This window comes from Phocoena sinus, chromosome 4, assembly GCF_008692025.1.
Source record: "Phocoena sinus isolate mPhoSin1 chromosome 4, mPhoSin1.pri, whole genome shotgun sequence".
NCBI classification, from domain to species: domain Eukaryota; kingdom Metazoa; phylum Chordata; class Mammalia; order Artiodactyla; family Phocoenidae; genus Phocoena; species Phocoena sinus.
The window spans coordinates 9,972,312-9,995,710 of record NC_045766.1 but is presented as its reverse complement, the minus strand read 5'-3'; the positions used below and the strand labels follow the sequence as shown (position 1 = coordinate 9,995,710).

The following is a 23,399-nucleotide window of genomic DNA, read 5'->3' as shown; positions in this document are numbered from 1 at the left end:
CAGGATATTAACAAATCAGTAGGATATTAACAAATATGATACAAACCAAAGCAGGAAGTAAGCAAGCTAGCACACTGGGGCTCTCAGGCACCCTGTGACTTTCCTCCTGCGAAGAAGTCTGGGCAAGCCTACTAGATGTTAAGATACACAGGCCCTTCTGGCCCCAGCCAACAGCCAGCCAACTGTCAGACACGTGAGTGAGGCCAACCCTGGATCCTCTGGCCATCACCTGATGTATGAGAAAGCCCAGGAGAGGTCAGCTAAACTGCTTCAGAGCAGAAGAACTGCTTAGCTGATCCAAAGAATCATGAGCTCAATAAACAGTCATTTGAAGCTGTGAAGTTTGGACTGGTTTGTTATACAGCAAGAACTAACTGATACAGACTGGAAAACAAAACATCTATCATTTAATAGAGACAAGTCTACCTGCTTCTTTCAGTGTGACTTTGTCTTCATATGGGAGAGTGACTCTGCACAATTTTGTAGCCTAAATCGGTTTTTTTTTTTTGTGTGTGGTACGCGGGCCTCTCACTATTGTGGCCTCTCCCGTTGTGGAGCACAGGCTCCGGACGCGCAGGCTCAGTGGCCATGGCTCACGGGCCCAGCAGCTCCACGGCATGTGGGATCTTCCCGGACCGGGGCACGAACCCGCGTCCCCTGCATCGGCAGGCGGACTCTCAACCACTGCGCCACCAGGGAAGCCCTAAATCGGTTTGAAATAGGGTGATGTCTTTGTGATGATCCTCACATTCTTGACCCATGTACCCTTGGACAACATCAAGCATTTTTAAGGTGAAATCAAAAGTAAAACTTGTTTCCATGGGATACAAAATAGCTAGCTTTAAAAAGTATGGACCTGTAAGCCAAAATGTGATATGAAGCACAATGATAAAGCTAGAGAATATTCATGATGTACAAGAGCAAAAAATGGAAACCATCTAAAATCTACCAACAGAAAACTAATTAAATAAATTAAAATACGATGGCTCATATACCAATATTCTACAGCCATTTAAAATGATGAGATAGAAAGAGTGTGAACAAAATAATCCCATTTTTAAAAAATATATGCAAATATATTTTTCTGTCTATATACAGACAGAATACATACTAGAATACACACCAATATGTGACTGTCTTCTCAGTTATGATGAAAGTGGGATGATTTTTGCTTTCTTTTCCTTATTTGTATTTTCTAAACTGTCTTCAATTACATGTATTGTCTTCAATTACATGTATTACATGTATCAATTTTTAAAAACACCTTAAGAATAATGGACATATCTAAAAATTCACCTGTTTATATACAGTACACAATTCAATGGTTTTTAATATATTCACAGTTATGCAACCATCACCAAAGTACAAATTTAGAACGTTTTCATCACCTCCCCCCCAAATTCTTGTCCGCATTAGCAGTCACTCTTTTTGCCCCCACCCTCACCCCTAGGCAACCACCAATCTACTTTCTATAGATGTGCCTAATCACCCCGCCCATTTCATATAAATGGAATCATACAATACGTTGTCTTTTGTACCTGGCTTCTTTCATTTTAACATAATGTTTTCAAGGTTCATCTGTGTTATAGCATGTATTAGTACTCCATTCCTTTTTACTGCTGAATAATATTCCATTGTATGAATAATATTCCATTGTACATATTTTATTTATTCAACACTTGATGGGCATTCGGATTGTCTCTACTTTTTGGATATTATGAATAATGCTACTATTATTTCTCTTGGATATGTGCCTTAGAGTAAAATTACTGGGTTGGTCATATGGTACCTATGCTTAACATTTTGAGGAACTGTCCATGCATCACTTTTGCAATAAGAAAAAAAAGTTATAAAAATTTAAGAACAGATGTCTTGGCCTCATTAGACTAGCTTCTGAGCCTTCTTGTCTAATTTGCCAAGTGAATCCCCCCTTCCACCATAGCTGAAGAGGATGTTTAATAATTTTGCCTCAAAGAGGTCACTGACTTAAAAGCAATAGTTGACCCATGCATCCCAGCTTATTAAAGCTGGAAGCAATCAGGGTGTTTCTCTGTTCAGTGGCTCCTGGTTGGATTTTTAACATGCAGATCCCTAATCTCCACCCCCAGACCTACTGACTGCCAGGGCTGGTGCTGGGGAATGTGTATTCGTGTCAAATCCCCAGGTGATTCTGAGGATCAACAAGGTTTGGGAAGCACTTTTCTAGTGCTTCCTGCCCAGAACAGGAAGGCCACCTCCATCACCCCTGAGAGATGGTAAACTGAACATGTGAATCACCCTGATACCTGGGAGTTGACAGCCTCATGCCCCACCTACTTCCACTGCCAGATGGTTCCACAAAACTCTCCAAAGGATCCTGGTTTTCCCCTTGCAACTAAGGAAAACAGAGTCTATCCCCTTTATCAGAGGTTTGCCCTTCGAAGATATGGAACCAGCTTCCTGATTGCCCTTGTTTGTTCCTCCTCCAAAATAAACACACCCACTTGTTTTCAACCATTTCCAGGCATGTCCTCCATCGCTGCCCACCCCCCAGTCCGTCTGTGTTTCTCGTCAAATACAGCAGTGTGGTAGACATAAGACTCCCAGTCAACCGGTATCACACTGGAAAACAGAAGATAAGCACCTCCTGTGTGCATTTCATAATATGGCCAGTTATCTTTTACCCATAGCAATAATCTCATGTTGTTTCACATCCACCCAACCAGTGTTTGATGAAACTTGTAACACGAAAGGAGTTAATTTGGATCCAGGGAACATGAACATTAGAAACAGCTAGTCCCTGACTCGAGGAGTTCACAGAGCAATTAAAAAATTAAATAACTCTATACCATATGATCCAGCAATGTCACTCCTGGGCATACATCCAAACAAAACTAATTTGAAAAGATATAGGCACCCCACTGTTCATAGCAGCACTATTTACAATAATTGCCAAGACATGGACGCAACCTAAATGTCCACTGACAGATGAATGGATAAAGAAGTGATATATATATATATATATATATATATATATATATATATATGTGTGTGTGTGTGTGTGTGTGTGTGTGTGTGTGTGTATATACAATGGAATATTACTCAGCCATAAAAAAGAAGGAAATAATGTCATTTGCAGCACCATGGATGGACCTAGAGATTATCATACTAAGTGCAGTAGGCCAGACATAGAAAGACAAGAATCTAAATTACGAAACAAATAAACATCTATGACACAAAAATAGACTCACAGACATAGAGAACAACAGACTTGTGGTTGCCAAAGGGGAGAGGGTAGGAAGGGAGGGATGGATTGGGAGTTTGGGGTTAGCAGATGCAACCTATTATATATATAATGGATAGACAACAAGGTCCTACCGTAGAGCACAGGGAACTATATTCAGTATCCTGTGATAAACCATAATGGAAAAGAATATGAAAAAGAGTAGACATATATACGTATAACTGAATCACTTTGCTGTACAGTAGAAAATCACACAACATTGTAAATCAACTATACTTCAATAAAATAAATTAAAAAAAAAATGAAATAGCTCTAAGGAAGGTGGAACATGGTGCCAAAAGTGCTGAAAGGAAGGGAGTGCAAATCCAGCCAGCAGCATCAAAGATGATGTCACAAAGAGTTGGGCCAGGAAGGGCAAGCACCTCAAATGTCGAGCAGGGACTCAGCAGAGGGCAAGAGAGAACACAAATGGAGGGACAAGCAACCAGGGTGTGATCTGGAAAACCCCACTTGGTCACAGCTCAGAGCATTTGGAGTATTTGGAGAGGAGTAGTCGGTACACTGTTCACCTGAATTAAACTTAATTCATTACAATTGCTTTCAATTCAGGTATTCTCCATGCTGTGTTATTGATTTTTTTGCACTTAAATACAATTGATTTTTTTATACTTAAATGTATCCCATTACATTTTATTGGGCTGGTTTTGACCTAACATTGATAAACTAGTAGATAATGAGATTGGAAGGAGTTTAAGAAATCAGGGAAACCTACTCAGAAAAGAAGCTGGATTAGATAAGTAATTTTCAAGGCTTCTTGCTTTGTTTCTTTTCTGTTTTTTAAAAAGCAGTGGGAGGCTTTCCACAAACATCAATGTAATCTAACTTAGAAGCCCAATATGTTAAAGCAGATAGAGTCAGAAAAAGCAGCTCTGGTTCCCACTGACGTGGGTGGGTTGTCCAGAATCTTCCCCACTCCCCGCTCTCAACGATTCCCTCAATTCTTCCCTCCCCCACCCACACCGTGCCCAACCGAAATGTTTTTGTGGAGCCCAAGAGCATCCCTGTTCTTTGGATCTTGACGGCCATCCAGTATACGCCACGGCCTCCCACAGGTCCCCCATCATCTAGGTGTCTACACGAGGCACTGAAAATGACGTGAAACAGGACAAGGCACAGGATGGCATCACAGGGCCCACGAAGAAAGACCCCCATCCAATTAAAGATGGTCATACTGAGTGTAGCCCCTTAAGCAGTTCCAGAGGAAGCAGGCCCTTCCTTTGCATTTCATCTTACTAAAGTTCTTGCCAAGTGAATTTAAAAAGGACAAATTCCAAGGAAGGGTGATGAAGTTCTTGTTAACTACAAGAACACCCTCCAACCCTCTATACTCACTGATTTAATATACTAAGTTCTTGCAAAACCATTTGCCCTGTCCTCACCTGTGGCTCCCAGGCTGTCTATGCATTTAAAAAATTATTATAGGGGTCATGAGAAGGAATGCAGGCAGTTCTCAGGAGCAAAACCAGCCCTTGGCTGGCAGCCAGCAAGGAAGCAAGGACCTCAGTCCTGCAACCACAAGGAGCTGGATTTGGTCAACAACCTGGATGAGCTTGGGAGCAGATTCTTCCCCCAGAGCCTCCAATAAGGAACACAGCCCTGCCAAGCCCTGATTTCAGCCTTATGAGACCCAAAGGAGAGGACCCAGTTGAGCTCACCCTGACTTCTGACCTCCAGAAACTGTAAGACAATAAATTGTGTGTGTGTGTTTAAAACTCTTATAGAATCATCCGCCACCCTTCTAATCCCAAACACATTGGGAAAACCTAAAGATAAAGCCCTTCTTATCACATTGAGGGTTGCCTCTTTTTTGTCATGCACTGGATGTTTTAAAGCCTGATACTGTTTAAAAAATGCATTTGTCCCATGATTCTGAAAGCGTGATGATTTCCTTCACTCTCTCTTCCTCTGCAGCCAGGCTCTAAATTCGCCTTGCCCCATGGTCTTCACCAGACCACACACTTGCGTCTCCCCTCTCATCAGCCTTAAAAGGTTCCTGGTGATTTAGGGCCTCTCACCACCCCTCAGGAAGCCTGACAAGGAAGAGAAGTTATTTACGGGTGTGGAAAGACCAGGGGGTGAGCATTCATTTTTAATGACTGCACTTCTTCCCCCCAGTTAAAGGAATCAATCCTTCCTGCCTGGATTGAATCCATTCATCATGTTTTCACAGTGGCTGACACACAGTAGGAACTCAATATTTATTTGCTGAATAAATTTTTAAAAGGCTTAACTTACTTGTATGACTAAATTTTGCATAGGAAGTGAAATATGGGAATCTGAGAAAACAGGACCATTGAGTTTATGGAAGAAAAAAGTGCAGATAGAGAGTAAAAGTCAAATTCTTCCTTTGTCATCCCACTCTCTGAGCTGTCACCAAGTCCAAGTTTAGTCTTCCTTAAAATACTTCTAGGAGCATCCCTGCTTTCTGTCCCACTCAGTGGCCAACTGTTGGTTGCCAAGGCCAATAGCCCAGGTCTGCCTTCCTGGCTGACACCCTCTCCAGCCCAGCTCACCATGATCTTGACAGTGACGTGGGTCTGTGACCCAGCCAATGGGACAGAAGGGAAACTCTGCTTGGGAGTTCCTGGGAAAGGTCTTACTTGCTAATAAAAAAGGGCACATGGCAGGAAACGCCCTCTTCTTTCCAACTCTCATTATGTTCCCATGAGATGCTTAGGAACTCTGCAGCCACCCTGGGATTAGGGTCCTGAAGGGAGACCTAGCAGACAAACTGAGGACCGGGATGTGGAAGGTGACAGTCCCCGGGTCCCTGGTGATGTCCTCAAGCTGCTGAAAAAGATGACGCTGCAACCCCCCACCTTCCTCCAGACTTGCTGCCTGGTGAGATGCGATGACAAATCCCTACTGTTCAAGCCACGGCCAGGTGGATACTCTGCCTTGACAGTGAAAAGCATGCTGATTGATACCCATGACCACCACATATGACATCACTTATATGTGGAATCTAAAAAAATGATTCAAATGAACTTATTTACAAAACAGAAATAGACCCACAGACGTAGAAAACAAACTTACGGTTACCAAAGGGGAAAGTGGGGAAGGGATAAATGAAGAGTTTGGGATTAACAGATACACATTACTGTATGTAAAATGGATAAACATCAAGGGCCTACTGTATAGCACAGGGAACTACATTCAATATCTTGTAATGACCTATGATGGAAAAGACTCTGAAAAAGAATATACATATAACTGAATCACTTTGCTGTACACCTGAAACATTGTAAATTAACTATACTTCAATAAGAAATTATGTTCAAAACAAGAAGTTGTATAAGGAAAAAAAATATGTAGAAGACACAGAAAGTGGAATTACTCAACTCCTACTTTACTTTCTTTTCCACAAGGAGAAAATAAATACACCTAAAACCTAAGAGAAGAAAGGTTATGGGGAGACAGAACTAGCTATCATCTAAAAACTAACTTTTAATTACCCAGGTAAAATGAATATTTCTCTACATAAAAATGAAAATATTCCAGATAAAGCTACCTTCCACCCTTCCATGCCAAGTCACGAGTCACATCATCAGCTTGGTGGCCGCTCTTCCAGGCCTTTTTCTACATTTACATATTCCCACACAATATACATCATAATATTCTGTGACTTTTTTTCCCCATTAATGGCATCACACTGGTGAGGGTATCTCTGTACTGGTCAGGGTTCTCCTGAGAGACAGAACCAACGTAATGGATAGAGAACAGACAGACAGATTTTTAGACAGATAGATAGCGACAAAGAGACAGAGACAGAGAGAGATTGATAGATAGATGGATTGATTTGGAGGAATTGACTCATGCGATTGGGGGGCTGGCAAGTTCAGTGTCTGCAGGGCTGGCCCTCTCTTGATGTCTCAGCTGACTGGATGAGCCACTCGCATTATGGAGGGTTAGTCATCTGCTTTGCTCAAAGTCTACTGATTTGAATGTTAATCGCATCTAAAAAACACCTTCACTGCAACATCTAGACTGGTGTTTGACCAAACAACTGGGTACCACAGCCTGGCCAGGTTGTCCCATAAAATTAACCATCACGGTTCTTCTGCACCTTGTTTCCCCACTGGACAACATTTCATGGAGTTCCTTCCGTGTCAGTCTGTACAGAATGACTGCATGCATAGTAAGGATGCACCATCCACTATTTAACCCTTCTGCTACTGATGGACGCACACTTTGTTTCCTTTTTCCTGTTACTAATAATGCTGAAACCATGTCCTGGTATCAGTATTCTTGTGAACATGCCTCTGTTTCTCCAAAAGAGATGGACATGAGGTGTGGACTTGCGTAGGGGTGGGCATTGAAAATTTTTCATAGAGGTTGGCAACCTGCCCTCCCAAGCAAACCTCAATTTTTTAAATGACGAATTTAAAATTCATCAAGCCGAGAAGAATTCCATTTTAAGGAAAAGGTGCTCAGCACACTGGTATGTCACTATCAAAGGTAGATGCAAGGAACTTGACCAAAGTGAAAGCTGGGAGAATAGACATTCTGTTGTCCCAGCCACTGGCAGACTCATCTGAGCTGCGGTTTGCTCTGGGTTGGAAGGAGTGGTGTTACCACCTGGGAGGGCAGGCCTGGACCTTTCATGGCAGTGATCATCCACGGGAAAATCCTCTGTACCACAGGAACAAGGCAGAGACCTGCTATATTTTGCACTAAAGGCTATGATATCAGAACCAAAATAATTATCTTGGAGAAACTGTGGCAATGAAAAAAATGCCAGATGGTTTAAGAGGAACAAATATTGGCTCCCTTGTAGGAGCAGAAGGTGGTGAATTCTAGACACCGCAGACATTGACGTTACTCCCTGGCAAATCCCAGTGTGGACCGTTACATGGATGGTCGGGAGCCCTTGGAAACAGAAGACTGATGCCCAGAAGGCTGTGGACGTCCATGCAGAAAAAGGGGGACATACGAGTTGTTAGATAGGGTTGTGGGACAGGTGGGGTGGAGTGTACCCCAGAGTGGGTTCCAATTACAGAGATGCCTCTTACCAAGCCTCTCATGAGTCCTTCAGGGACAAGGTGGTGACCGCTGGGTGGAATGACAGGGCCATCTGAAACCTCTGCAGACGGTGCTGGGGCCACATTAGGGCCTGAGGGAGAGATTCCCACAGCATGCCAAAGGACCGTGTCCTCCATCCACCCGTTGGACACTGGATCAGACAGAAGCAACCCTACGTAGGAAATGCTCAGAGAAGCCAGGGCTGGGACGATTCCCCCAGACACAAGATGCTACTGTCATGATCACAAATGTCTCAGCAGGCTGGAAAAATGGGTAGAAACCAATGGGAGGCGATTCAACAGCAGACTGAACACACAGGTGGAGGATGGAGACAACACCTGACAACAGCGCCTCACGGGATGAGAACTGTGGGTGTTCACAGGCTGTAACAGGTGACCCCAAAGTCCATACAGTCTCCAGCTGCACTAGCAGAAGCCCAGGTCCAGCTGTAGCGAGACCAGGTCCTTGCAGGTAGTGGGCTGCTCTTCACGATGCCCTTCGGATCCCAGGATGCTGTGCAGGTGAGCACTTCCAGGGTAAGTCTTCCGTGCTTCCACACCTGTTCACGTCAGTTAGACCCATGATCACAGCTACATGTCTTAATTTAAATTATTTAAAACGGATAGGAAGTGCAAAGAAGTTGTTTCTAGGAAAACTAGATAGAATGCTTTGAAGAGACCTGACAAAGGACAGTTGCTTAAAAATAACAACTGTGGCCACTGTCTGGCGGGGCAGAGGGGGCTGGAAAAGACCAGGAAAAAAATCATGAAAACAGAAGGATTCTGCAGTCAAATCCCTTTGCTACACTTTACAGACACTAACGCTGGCCATCAGCGACTGCACACTTTGGTTGATAAAAGAAGAATGAAGTGGGATTCTAATCAGCAGACCCCAAACTCAAAAAGATTGGCACATGGATGTGTACTTACATATTTTATATTAAACTGTGTAAGATGTGAATATGCTTTTTGCTCTTTTTAAAAAATGTAATTGAAGTATAGTTGATGTACAGTGTTGTGTTAATTTCTGTTGTACAGCAAAGTGACTCAGTTATACATATGTATATTCTTTTCCATTATGGTTTATCACAGGATATTGAATATAGTTCCCTGGGCTATACAGTAGGACCTTGTTGTTTATCCATCCTATATATAATAGTTTGCATCTGAACTTGTGGTGAGGGAGACCTTCAAGATGGTGGAGGAGTGAGACGCGGAGATCACCTCCCTCCCCAAAAATACATCAGAAATACATCTATACGTGGAACGACTCCTACAGAACACCTACTGAACGCTGGCAGAAGACCTCAGACTTCCTAAGAGATATATATATTTTTTTCCTTTTTCTCTTTTTGTGAGTGTGTATGTGTATGCTTCTTTGTGTGATTTTGTCTGTATAGCTTTGCCTTTACCATTTGTCTTAGGGTTCTGTCTGTCTTTTTTTTTTTGTATAGTTTTTAGTGCTTTTTATCATTGGTGGATTTGTTTCTTGGAGTGGTTGCTCTCTTCTTTCTTTTTTTAAATTACTTTTTAATTATTTTTATTTTTAATAATTTATTTTAATAACTTTATTTTTATTTTATTTTTTCTTTCTTTCCTTCTTTTTTTCTCCCTTTTCTTCTGAGCCATGTGGCTGACAGGGTCTTGGTGCTCCGGCCGGGTGTCAGTCCTGTGCCTCTGGGGTGGGAGAGCGGAGTTCAGGACATTGGTCCACCAGAGACCTCCAAGCTCCACATAATATCAAACGGTGAAAGCTCTCCCAGAGTTCTCCATCTCAATGCTATGACCCAGCTCCACTCAACGAACAGCAAGCTACAGTTCTGGACACCCTATGCCAAACAACCAGCAAGACAGGAACACAACCCCACTCATTAGCAGAGAGGCTGCCTAAAATCATAATAAGGTCACAGACACCCCAAAACACACCAACGGATGCAGTCCTTCCCACCAGAAAGACAAGACCCAGCCTCATCCAGCAGAACACAGGCACCAGTTCCCTCCACCAGGAAGCCTACAAAACCCACTGAACCAACCTTAGCCACTGGGCAGGCACCAAAAGCAACGGAAACTACAAACCTTCGGCCTGCAAAAAAGAGACCCCAAACACAGTAAGTTAAGCAAAATGAGCAGACAGAGAAACACACAGCAGACGAAGGAGCAGGGTAAAAACTCACCATACCAAACAAATGAAGAGGAAATAGGCAGTCTACCCGGAAAAGAATTCAGAGTAATGATAGTAAACATGATCCCAAATCCTGGAAACAGAATGGAGAAAATACAAGAAACGTTTAACAAGGACCAAGAAGAACTAAAGAGCAAACAACAATGATGAACAACACCATAAAGGAAATTAAAAATACTCTAGAAGGAATCAATAGCAGAATAACTGAGGCAGAAGAACAGATAAGTGACCTGGAAGATAAAATAGTGGAAATAACTACCACAGAGCAAAATAAAGAAAAAAGAATGAAAAGAATTGAGGACAGTCTCAGAGACCTCTGGGACAACATTAAATGCATCAACATTCGAATTACAGGGGTCCCAGAAGAAGAAGAGAAAAAGAAAGGGACTGAGAAAATATTTGAAGAGATTTGAGTTGAAAACTTCCCTAATATGGGAAAGGAAATATTCAATCAAGTCCAGGAGGCACAGAGAATCCCATACAGCATAAATCCAAGGGGAAACATGCCAAGACACATATTGATCAAACTTTCAAAAATTAAATACAAAGAAAAAATTAAAAGCATCAAGGGAAAAACAACAAATAACATACAAGGGAATCCCCATAAGGTTAACAGCTGATCTCTCAGCAGAAACTCTGCAAGCCAGAAGGGAGTGGCAGGACATATTTAAACTGATGAAAGGGAAAAACCTACAACCAAGATTACTCTACCCAGCAAGGATCTCATTAAGATTTGACAGACAAATTAAAACCTTTACAGACAAGCAAAAGCTAAGAGAATTCAGCACCACCAAACCAGCTTTACAACAAATGTTACAGGAACTTCTCTAGGCAGGAAACACAAGAGAAGGAAAAGACCTACAATAACAAACCCAAAACAATTAAGAAAATGGTAATAGGAACATACATATCCATAACTACCTTAAATGTAAATGGATTAAATGCTCCAGCCAAAAGACACAGACTGGCTGAATGGATACAAAAACAAGACCCGTATATTTGCTGTCTACAAGAGACCCACTTCAGACCTAGGGACACATACAGACTGAAAGTGAGGGGATGGAAAAAGTTATTCCATGCAAATGGAAATCAAAAGAAAGCTGGAGTAGCAATTCTCATATTAGACAAAATAGACTTTAAAATAAACACTATTAGAAGAGACAAAGAAGGACACTACATAATGATCAAGGGATCAATCCAAGAAAAAGATATAACATTTGTAAATATTTATGCACGCATAATTGAGGAGCACCTCAATACATAAGGCAAATGCTAACAGCCATAAAATGGGAAATCAACAGTAAGACAATCATAGTGGGGGACTTTAACATCCCACTTACACCAAAGAACAGATCATCCAAAATGAAAATAAATAAGGAAACAAAACCTTTAAATGATACTTTATACAAGATGGACTTAATTGATATTTATAGGACATTCCATCCAAAAACAACAGAATACACTTTCTTCTCCAGTGCTAATGGAACATTCTCCAGGATAGATCATATCTTGGGTCACAAATCAAGCCTTGGTAAATTTAAGAAAATTGAAATCGTATCAAATATCTTTTCTGGGCTTCCCTGGTGGCACTGTGGTTGAGAGTCCGCCTGCCAATGCAGGGGACACGAGTTCGAGCCCTGGTCTGGGAAGATCCCACATGCCGCGGAGCAACTAAGCCCGTGAGCCACAACTACTGAGCCTGCGTGTCTGGAGCCTGTGCTCCGCAACAAGAGAGGCCGCGATAGTGAGAGGCATGCGCACCGCGATGAAGAGTGGCCCCCGCTTGCCACAACTAGAGAAAGCCCTCTCACAGAAACGAAGACCCAACACAGCCATAAATAAATAAATTAAAAAAAAAAAATCTTTTCTGACTACAACGCTATGAGACTAGATATCAATTACAGGGAAAAATCTGTAAAAAAAGTACAAAAACATGGAGGTTAAACAATACACTACTTAATAACCAAGCGATCACTGAAGAAATCAAAAAATGCCTAGAAACAAATGACAATGAAAGCATGATGACCCAAAACCTATGGGATGCAGCAAAAGCATTTCTAAGAGGGAAGTTTATAGCAATACAATCCAACCTCAAGAAACAAGAAATATCTCAAATAAACAACCTAACCTTACAACTAAAGCAAGTAGAGAGAGGAGAACAAAAAAACCCCAAAGTTAGCAGAAGGAAAGAAATCATAAAGATTAGATCAGAAATCAATGAAAAAGAAATGAAGGAAACAAAAGCCAAGATCAATAAAACTAAAACCTGGTTCTTTGAGAAGTTAAACAAAATTGATAATCCATTAGCCAGACTCATCACGAAAAAGAAAGAGAAGAATCAAATCAATAGAATTAGAAATGAAAAAGGAGAAGTAACAACTGACACTGCAGAAATACAAAGGATCATGAGAGGTTACTACAAGCAATTATATGCCAATAAAACAGACAACCTGGACGAAATGGACAAATTCTTAGAAAAGCACAACCTTCCGAGACTGAACCTTGAAGAAACAGAAAATATAAACAGACCAATCACAAGCACTAAAATTGAAACTGTGATTAAAAGTCTTCCAACAAACAAAAGCCCAGGACCAGATGGTTTCACAGGCGAATTCTATAAGACATTTAGAGAAGAGCTAACACCTATCCTTCTCAAACTCTTCCAAAACATAGCAGAGGGAGGAACACTTCCAAAATCATTCTATGAGGCCACCATCACCCTGATACCAAAACCAGACAAAGATGTCACAAAGAAAGAAAACTACAGGCCAATATCACTGATGAACATAGATGCACAAATCCTCAACAAAATACTAGCAAACAGAATCCAACAGCACATTAAAAGGATCATACACCATGATGAAGTGGGGTTTATCCCAGGAATGCAAGGATTCTTCAATATACACAAATCAATCAATGTGATACACCATATTAACAAATTGAAGGATAAAAACCATATGATCATCTCAATAGATGCAGAAAAAGCTTTTGACAAAATTCAACACCCATTTATGATAAAAACTCTCCAGAAAGTAGGCATAGAGGGAACTTAGCTCAACATCATAAAGGCCATATATGACAAACCCACAGCCAACATCATTCTCAATGGTGAAAAACTGAAACCATTCCTTCTAAGATCAGGAACAAGACAAGGTTGCCCACTCTCACCACTCTTATTCAACATAGTTTTGGAAGTTTTAGCCACAGCAATCAGAGAAGAAAAAGAAATAAAAGGAATCCAAATCAGAAAAGAAGAAGTAAAGCTGTCACTGTTTGTAGATGACATGATATTATACATAGAGATTCCTAAAGTTGCTACCGGAAAACTATTAGAGCTAATCAATGAATTTGGTAAAGTAGCAGGATACAAAATGAATGCACAGAAATCTCTTGCATTTCTACACACTAATGATGAAAAATCTGAAAGAGAAATTAAGGAAACACTCCCATTTACCACTGAAACAAAAAGAATAAGATACATAGGAATAAAGCTACCAAAGGAGACAAAAGACCTATATGCAGAAAACTATAAGACACTGATGAAAGAAATTAAAGATGATTCAAACAGATGGAGAGATATACCATGTTCTTGGACTGGAAGAATCAACACTGTGAAAATGACTCTACTACCCAAAGCAATCTAGAGATTCAGTGCAATCCCTATCAAACTACCAATGGCATTTTTCACAGAACTTGAACAAAAAAATTTCACAATTTGTATGGAAACACAAAAGACCCGAATAGCCAAAGCAATCTTGAGAAAGAAAAATGAAGCTGGAGGAATCAGGCTCCTGGACTTCAGACTATACTACAAAGCTACAGTAATCAAGACAGTATGGTACTGGCACAAAAACAGAAGTGTAGATCAATGGAACAGGATGGAGAGCCCAGAGATAAACCCACGCACATATGGCCACCTTATTTTTGATAAAGAAGGCAAGAATATACAGTGGAGAAAAGACAGTCTCTTCAATAAGTGGTGCTGGGAAAACTGGACAGCTACATGTAAAAGAATGAGATTAGAACACTCCCTAACACCATACACAAAAATAAACTTAAAATGGATTAAAGACCTAAATGTAAGGCTAGACACTATAAAACTCTTAGAGGAAAACGTAGGCAGAACACTCTATGACATCAATCACAGTAAGATCCTTTTTGACCCATCTCCTAGAGAAATGGAAATAAAAACAAAAATAAACAAATGGGACCTAATGAAACTTAAAAGCTTTTGCACAGCAAAGGAAAGCAGAAACAAGACGAAAAGACAACCCTTGGAATGGGAGAAAATATTTGCAAATGAAGCACCTGACAGAGGATTAATCTCCAAAATTTACAAGCAGCTCATGCAGTTCAATATCAAAAAAAACAACCCAATCCAAAAATGGGCAGAAGACCTAAATAGACATTTCTCCAAAGAAGATACACAGATTGCCAACAAACACATGAAAGGATGCTCAACATCACTAATCATTAGAGAAATGCAAATCAAAACTACAATGAGTTTTCACCTCACATCAATCAGAATGGCCACCATCAAAAATATCTACAAACAATAAATGCTGGAGAGGGTGTGGAGAACAGGGAACCCTCTTGTGCTGTTGGTAGGAAGGTAAATTGATACAGCCACTATGGAGAACAGTAGGAGGTTCCTTAAAAAACTAAAAATAGAACTACCATTTGACCCAGCGATCCCACTACTGGGCATATACCCTGAGAAAACTATAATTCAAAAAGAGTCATGTACCACAATGTTCACTGAAGCTCTATTTACAATAGCCAGGACATGGAAGCAACCTAAGTGTCCACTGACAGATGAATGGATAAAGAAGATGTAGCACATATATACAATGGAATATTATGCAGCCATAAAAAGAAATGAAATTGAGTTGTAGTGAGGTGGATGGACTTAGAGCCTTTCATATAGAATGAAGTAAGTCAGAAAGAGAAAAACAAATACCATATGCTAACACGTATGTATGGAATCTAAAAAAAAAAACCAAAAAAGAAGGTTCTGAGGAACCTAGGGGCAGGACAGGAATAAAGATGCAGTCATAGAGAATGGACTTGAGGACATGGGGAGGGGGAAGGGTAAGCTGGGATGAAGTGAGAGAGTGGCATGGACATATATACACTACCAAATGTAAAATAGATAGCTAGTGGGAAGCAGCCACATAGCACAGGGAGATCAGCTCGGTGCTTTGTGACCACCTAGAGGGGTGGGATAGGGAGGGTGGGAAGGAGACGCAAGAGGGAGGAGATATGGGGATATATGTATATGTAGAGCTGATTCACTTTGTTATAGAGCAGAAACTAACAGAAAAAAATATTTGGAGACTTGGAAAAATTATATATGTATTTGAAATTAAAAAAAAAAATAGTTTGCAATGTGCTAATCCCAAACTCCCAATCCTTCCCTCTGAATATGATTTTCTTTGGTTCTTTTTCATTGACTTTTTCAGTTAACCCACCAGCTCCCAAGACAACCGCATCTACTCAAAGCGCTTTCCCTACTGTCTTATGTTCAGTTCTGGTGGCAAATTTCACAGGAAGCACTTGTGAGCTAGAAGACAGTCCAGGGAGCGGGATGAGGATGGAGAGGTTCTATGGCTCACAAGCTCCTGGTGGCATCCTCCAAGTCCATTGCGCGGTCAGGCTGAGGGACGTGCAGACAGAGAGAAGAGGACGGTCCCTTTCTCTGCCTCTCTCTTCCTCTTCACCTATCCGTCTACATAGCTTCCCCCTTTCATTTCAAAGAATCACCCTTTCTGCTCACACTCTAGATTGTAAACTCATAGAGCATAAGCCAAATACCTGTCATAAATGCCCTATGGATGGACTTTCATCCCATTCACAACTGCCTTTAATTTTAGGCCATAGGTTTCCAACTGAGAAAAATGCGATTATTTGCATTTGACTCCACATGTTCCCTAGCCCAGCCTCCTCTGTGCTTTTGGAACAAGATCAATGCAATAGGCAGAGGATCTTTCCAATTGATGATCCTGGGTGACCGATACAAGAAAACAGTATTGACTTACTCTATGCCAAGTACGACACTCAAAACTTTTAAATACGTTATCTCTTTTCATTCTCATCGACTTCGAGAGGTTGTTACCCGTCTCTCCATTTATACAATTGAAAAATGGAAAAGCAAAGAGGGGGTGGTTTCCTTTTCATACACTCAGCAAGAAACAAGAGAGCAAGATGCCTACCCAGGCCAGACTCGAGAATCCACATTCTCTTTCCAGCATACCGCACTGTCTGCAGAGGTGTGAAGAGCCAGGTAGGTTGTCTTGTGAAAGTGTGTGTGTCTGTATGTGTGCGTGTGGTCTGGGGTGCGGGGGGGAGAGGAAAGCCAGGAAGATGTGGCCGAATTAGACTGGCACATCTGCACACAGAGCTTGAGGATATTAACGGGCAGAGGAGTAAAGGGGCAGAAAAGGGACAAGTCAGTCCCAACTGTGAGAAAAGAGAAAAAGCAGGTCCGAGATACTTGGTGGTCAGAGCCCTGGGAGGCTCCGGGAGGAAAGTGGCTGCTAGAAAAGCAGGATCAACCACAAGCCAAGAGGGAGCTGCCCAGGGCTTGAACAGGAAAGGCCTTCCCCAGAGGCCATAGGGTGGGGAGGAGAGGAAGGAGATGGTCTCGAGGACAGAGGTGAGGGAGCTAGACAGCCCCCCGCCCCAGACTGGACCCTGCTGGGCTGTGCTGGTAACAGCTGCATACACGTGGCTCCTCTAAGGCAGGGATTGATTCTCACAGTGGGCTGAATAGGAAACTCGGGGGGGAGAGCCTGGACGTGTGTCTTTTAAAAAGCTTTCCAGATAGACACAAGCTCAATTTGAACCAAAAGTCTTTCAACCCAATTCAGGAAGCATTTACTGGATGCCTTGGGAAACAAAGATGAACACCCATCGACGGACGAATGGATAAAGAAGACGTGGTGTATATATACAATGGAATATTACTCGGCCATAAAAAAGAATGAAGCAATGCCATTTGCGGCAACATGGATGGACCTAGAGATGATCATAGTAAGTGAGACAGAGAAAGACAAATATCATATGATATCACTTACACGTAGAATCTTAAAAAAAGATATAAATAACTTTAAATACAAAACTGAAATAGACCCACAGACATAGACAACAAATTTATGGTTATCAAAGGGGAAAGGTGGGGAGGGATAAATTAGGAGTTTGCGATTAACATATACACACTACTATATATAAAATAAGTAACCAACAAGGACCTACTGTAGAGCACAGGGACCTATACGCAGTATTCTGTAGTCGGCTATAAGGGAGAAGAATATGAAAAAGAATATATAAAGTATGTAGAATATATATATATATGTGTGTATATACATATACATACTTTATATATTCTACATACTTTATATATATATATATATATATAAAACGAAATCACTTTGATGTACACCTGAAACTAACACAACACTGTAAGTCAACTATACTTCAATTTAAAAAAATAACAATTTAAAAAATTGACAGGGGCACAAAATGACAACTGTGTCCTTACTTGAGTTTGTAACCATTATCTCCCTCCCGCAGACATTTTATTTTCTAATATATTTATTTGTTTGGCTGTGCCGGGTCTTAGTTGCAGCACGCGGGATCTTTTTAGTTGCGGCATGCATGTGGGATCTAGTTCCCCAACCAGGGATGGAACCCGGGCCCCCTGCACTGGGAGTGCAGGGTCTTAGCCACTGGACCACCGGGGAATTCCCTCCCACAGACTTTTTAGATAGTAGGCGTTCCCTCCAGTTACGCATCAAGGTCACATTTTAAAATTTCAATATTTCAAAGGCTGAAGAAAGATGAATCATTGGGGTGCTTTTCCTATCACCCTTTTCATCAAATATCACACGACCATAGACATCTGGGGAAAGTGGCATCTGTACCGTTCTTTCAGACACTAGTTCTTAAATCTGAGGAAGCTTCAGAACCACCTAGAGAGCCTGTTAAAACCCGGATGGCTGGGCCCACCCGCAGTGCTTCCCATTCAGTAGGTCCAGGGTGGGGCCCAAGCATCTGCATCGCTAACAACTTCCAGGTGCTGCTGCTACTGGTCCTGAGACCACACTTTGAGAACCACTTTCTCAGGCAATTTTGGATCATTGCCATCAAACCATCTTTATTGAGGAAACCACAAAGCCTGCCTTTCACAGCCACTTTAATGTGCAGACAGCAAGGGATTTTATACACGTCCCCATGGCCCGTGGCCGATCGCATGTGCAAAATCACTCAACGTCTTTCTGGTGCAGCCATGCATCGCTTGCTGATACAGCCCTGTGTCACAGAGCAAACCGAGCGCTACAGCTCGTGGGTGCAGGGCAGCCAGCATGAGCTTGTCCGGACGGGGTCCTTGAGATCCTGCATCTACCACACGTGGCAGGCTGGGTGAACGGACCGCCCCATCTTACAGTTGTAGAAGTTTAGGGTCCCCAGGGGGGACATGACCTGCCCACATTGGACTCTGCATTTTCGACAGAGCCTCACTTCCTCTGCACCCCGTTTCCAGTTAGGGGCATGGAGGCTCACTGGGACCGACGGCGGGCGGGACTCACTGGCGGAGCCTGACGGCAAAGCAGGTCATCACCTACCTCCTTACCTTCCTCACTACTTATGCCTGCAGGACCCCTGGCCCCCAGCCTAACTGGCCCTGGATGCTGTGATTTTGGAATTCCTGTTTCTGATTATTGCAGTTTTTCTGTGGACTCTATTCTGTCACATTTGCAGGCAGCTAGTTCCCATCCCTACTCAGATGCAGGCTGCCCCCCGCACCTCTGCTCCCCACATCAGGCCTCCTCAGAACGGCTGAAGGCTCAGAGGCTAAGCAACGGTGCCCGTGGGGCGCTCCACCCCAGTTCCAGGCGGGGGACTGGCCACAGGCTGCAGTGCCAAAGGGCACAAGGGTGTGGCGGGTCCCAGTGCCCCACACTCTCCACCAAGAGCTGCTTCCTCATCCGTCCTCCTCTGGCACAGGGCCTGTCTGGCAGGGTCCCTCGGAGTGACGCCAACCCTGTGTCCTTCTAGGGCCAACTTGAGAGCATTCAGAAATCAGTCCCCTATCTTCAAACACGCCAGATGCTGGGTGGACAAGAGACTGGTCTATAAAGTCCATGTTTCAACAGTTGCAGAAATGCCTTTAAAATACACACCAGCAAATCTCAGAAAGAAATCAGCTCCCCCCTTCCCAAATCCCAGCGCAACACAGCTTGAGGAATTCCTCTGCCCACAGCAATCTGGTGGCCTTGCGGGTCAATGCTTCTCAAAGACCGCCTTCTACACTTAATGGGCCAGGGTTCTAACCTCCCTGTGCCTCAGTTTCCTCATCTGTAAAATGGGAGCAATCACAGAACTCAGACTTATTGTGAAGGTTAAGAGCGCAGATGCATATAAATTTCTTCTGGCATATAAATTTCTATGGCCCCCTGTCAGATGGGGCCATACAGTCTAGCTCCAATAAAGATGATGCTCTAATTATTATGGGGGCCACAAACTATGCGTTTGCCTCACTTATGTCACTTAGCGCTTTCAAATTAATGACAGAAGAATCTTTTCTACCCGGCACACACAATGTGTTTTTTCTACAGAAAGGGAAAAGTGGGGCCCATCCCCCAACTGGGGGTGGCATAGGAGGGGCACCAAAGGACGAAAGGGGTCCTCACAGGGTGTATGGAGGTCCAACTGCCGTTCAGAGGAAAGCGACGTCCATCAGCAGCCACGCTCAGAGGAGCGAGCGGGTAAAACAATCACCGTCCAAACAAGAAATGCACCACTGCCAATCCCAACACTTACGTCCAGAACCGTCCATTGTTCCACTACAATAGCATCGTAGCCCTGCATGGTTTTGCTATCTTCTGTGGAAACTGCTTCAAAGATGAATACTCCATCTGTCAAGCCGTGTAAGGAATCTGTGGAAAAAGAAAAGGCGGGGTGGGGTGGAGGGAGGTTGCTGTAAACCGTCTGTGGCAGAAGCCTTACAAGCAGCAAAAATTTTCACTGCATTCATTAATAATCCCAATCAGAACATCTTTTCAGCATGTTAATTAAAGAAGGCATACACAACCACAGAGTCTAGCCCCATCAGAATGAATGAGACTAATTTACCTCGCAGTTTTGAATAATATCCTTGATTTTATGAGCCCAAATTTCATTGTTAGCAATCACCATTTGATTTCACGCGTTTACCTTCCTTTTCATGCTCCAACGTCAGGATGCACTGGGGAGAACTTATTCGGGGGAAATGCAGTCACTTAGAGACAGTTTTTAGAAGAAAACTATATTGAGGTGAGAGAAATTATTTTGAAGTGGGGATAGATGCAACGCAGCGCTCTGGGCTTGCAGACACAGTTCAGATGCGTTGATTCCTCGACATTTGTGTGATGTGGGTGCAGTACATGGGACACTTCACGCAGCTCTTGTCAGGAGGTGAAATTTGGGGGAAGGGAGAATTTTTCAAAATGATTTACCATTGAAAACGTTTTCCTGGGCACTGCTATAGTTCATGGTAAAGTTCCATATAATTCAACAAACCTACATCAAACATAGCATGATTCAGAACTGTCTCAGGCAATGAAGATGTCAAGAAAAACACAACAGGGCCCTTGCCCCTGAAGAAGACTTTCAAGGAGGCACTTTTTAAGTTAATGGCTCCTAAATACCCTAGATTCACTTAGATGAGGGACTGTGGAAACAGACGAATGGACTCAGAAGCAGGGGGTTTGGGCCCATGCTCTATCGGAAAAGGGATCTGACCCTTGAGGGGTTTGGTTTCTTGTCTGTGAAAGGGGGTTGTAGACAGAGAATTCCTCCTGGTCAGTATTCTACAAATCACTGCTCAGTCGCACTGTGCTGGACTGAACTCTGTCCCCACCCCCCACCCCCGATTCATATGTTGAAACTCTAACCTCCAAAGTGAGTACATTTGGAAACAGATCCTTTCCAGGGGTAATTAAGGTTCAATGAGGTCATAAGGGTGGGCCCTAGTCCAACAGGACTGATGTCCTTACAAGAAGAGGAAGAGACACCAGAGCACCACCCACCCCAACCCCCTAACCTTGCACAGAGGAAAGCCCATAGGAGGACACAGAGGAGGTGGCCATCTGCAAGTCAGGAAAGGAGGCCTCACCAGAAACCGAATTTGCCAACTCCCTGATCATGGACGTCCAGCCTCCTGATCTATGAGAAAATAAATGTCTATTGTTCAAGCCAACCAGTCTGTGGTGTTTTGTTATGGCAACAGACATAAAAATATGTTTAGTGATATAAAGGACAATTCACACAATAATGTGATCTTTTCTTCATCAGGAAGGAAAGGGAGACAAACACAGAAAGCCCCCTGAGTCACACTGGAGCTCAGGAACTGCCAGTGCTTTCCAGAAGTCACAAAAAGACAGACAGATGGAAACATATAGCAACCTTCAGCTTCTGTCTTCCAACAGACCTCACAAGCAAGTCAAAAAGCCGTCAGAATGAGAAAATTATTTGCAACAACAAAAATAAGTAATAAATAAATGGCTACGTTTAACACTCTTTATTGTATATAAAAAGTTTCCAGGACCTCCCTGGTGGCGCAGTGGTTAAGAATCCGCCTGCCAATGCAGGGGACATGGGTTCGAGCCCTGGTCTGGGAGGATCCCACATGCCGCGGAGCAACTAAGCCCGTGTGCCACAACTGCTGAGCCTGTGCTCTAGAGCCCGCAAGCCACAACTACTGAGCCCGCATGCCACAACTACTGAAGCCCGCGTGCCTAGAGCCCGTGCTCCACAGCAAGAGAAGCCACTGCAATGAGAAGCCGTGCACCACAACGAAGAGTAGCCCCTGCTCGCCGCAACTAGAGAAAGCCCGTGCGCAGCAACGAAGACCCAACATGGCCATAAATAAATAAATAAATAAAAAGCTTCCAGGGCCGAAGGGAATTTTAACTGCACAACCTTTCCAGAGAACAACTTAACAATGTCTCAAAAGACTGAAACACAAAAGTCCATCCTCTTTGACTCAGAAACCCTACCCCTTTCAGTCTATTCTGAGTACCCTGGCACCCATTATGTGCCAGGTACTCTTGTGATCACTGGTGACAAATGAAGACCCCGCCCCCATGGAGCTTCCCCTGCCCTGCAGGGGGAGAAAACATAATGTCCCAGGGTATAAATGCTATGAGAACATAAAGTGGGCTGGGGCGGGGTGGGGTGTTGCATGGAGGTAGAGGCAATGGCACGGCTGTTTCTGAAAGAAGTGCTCAGGGTAGGTCCCTCCACTTTGAGTAGAGATATGAACTAACTGCAAGCCAGGCATATGGATCTGTGGGGTTTGAGAGTTCAAGGTAGAGGACACAGCTTGAATAGAAATGAAGAGTGAATGAGGGGTCATCAAGGACCAGACAAGCAGCAGAATCATGAGAAGAAATTCAAGACTAAGACAATAGTGGGGAGATAAGCCAACCAGGGGCTTATCCATGTGACTCGCTTGGCCAGTGGGATCTTAGCGGGTGTGACACAAGCAGGAGCTTGCAAAGCACTGGAGTGGTTGAACTTGATCTCACATCTGTGTCACCACTTTGAGAGCACATGCCCCAGCTAGCCTGTTGGAACAGAGCTGCCCCAGTGGAGCTCAGCCTAGATCAGCTGATCCATAGACCTGAGAGTGGGCCCAGCCGCCTCAAAGAAGTTGCTCCAGGCAACCTACAAATATGAGAGAATAAATTATTACTGTTTTAAGCCGGTGAGCTCTGGAGTGGTTTGTTACACAGCATCATCCTGGCAATATCTGACTGTTACAATGCCCAATTGAAACTTAAGAAATCTGAGACCAGTGTACTTCACTTAGCCTGGGGAATATTCCTGATTATTCCAGAATGATAGAGGGGCCTGACCAACTCAACAAACC

At 43.0% G+C, this 23,399-nt stretch overlaps 1 protein-coding gene across 1 annotated transcript in view; it reads right to left on the bottom strand.

Annotated features, from left to right (window-relative positions):
- The window catches only part of RFTN1 (raftlin, lipid raft linker 1), a 204,784-nt gene that overhangs the window by 23,912 nt on the left and 157,473 nt on the right, over nt 1-23,399 (bottom strand). The window contains exon 7 of the mRNA XM_032631078.1: nt 20,309-20,424. Within this exon, the coding sequence (XP_032486969.1) occupies nt 20,309-20,424 (116 nt within the window). The remainder of the gene's footprint in view (nt 1-20,308; nt 20,425-23,399) is intronic.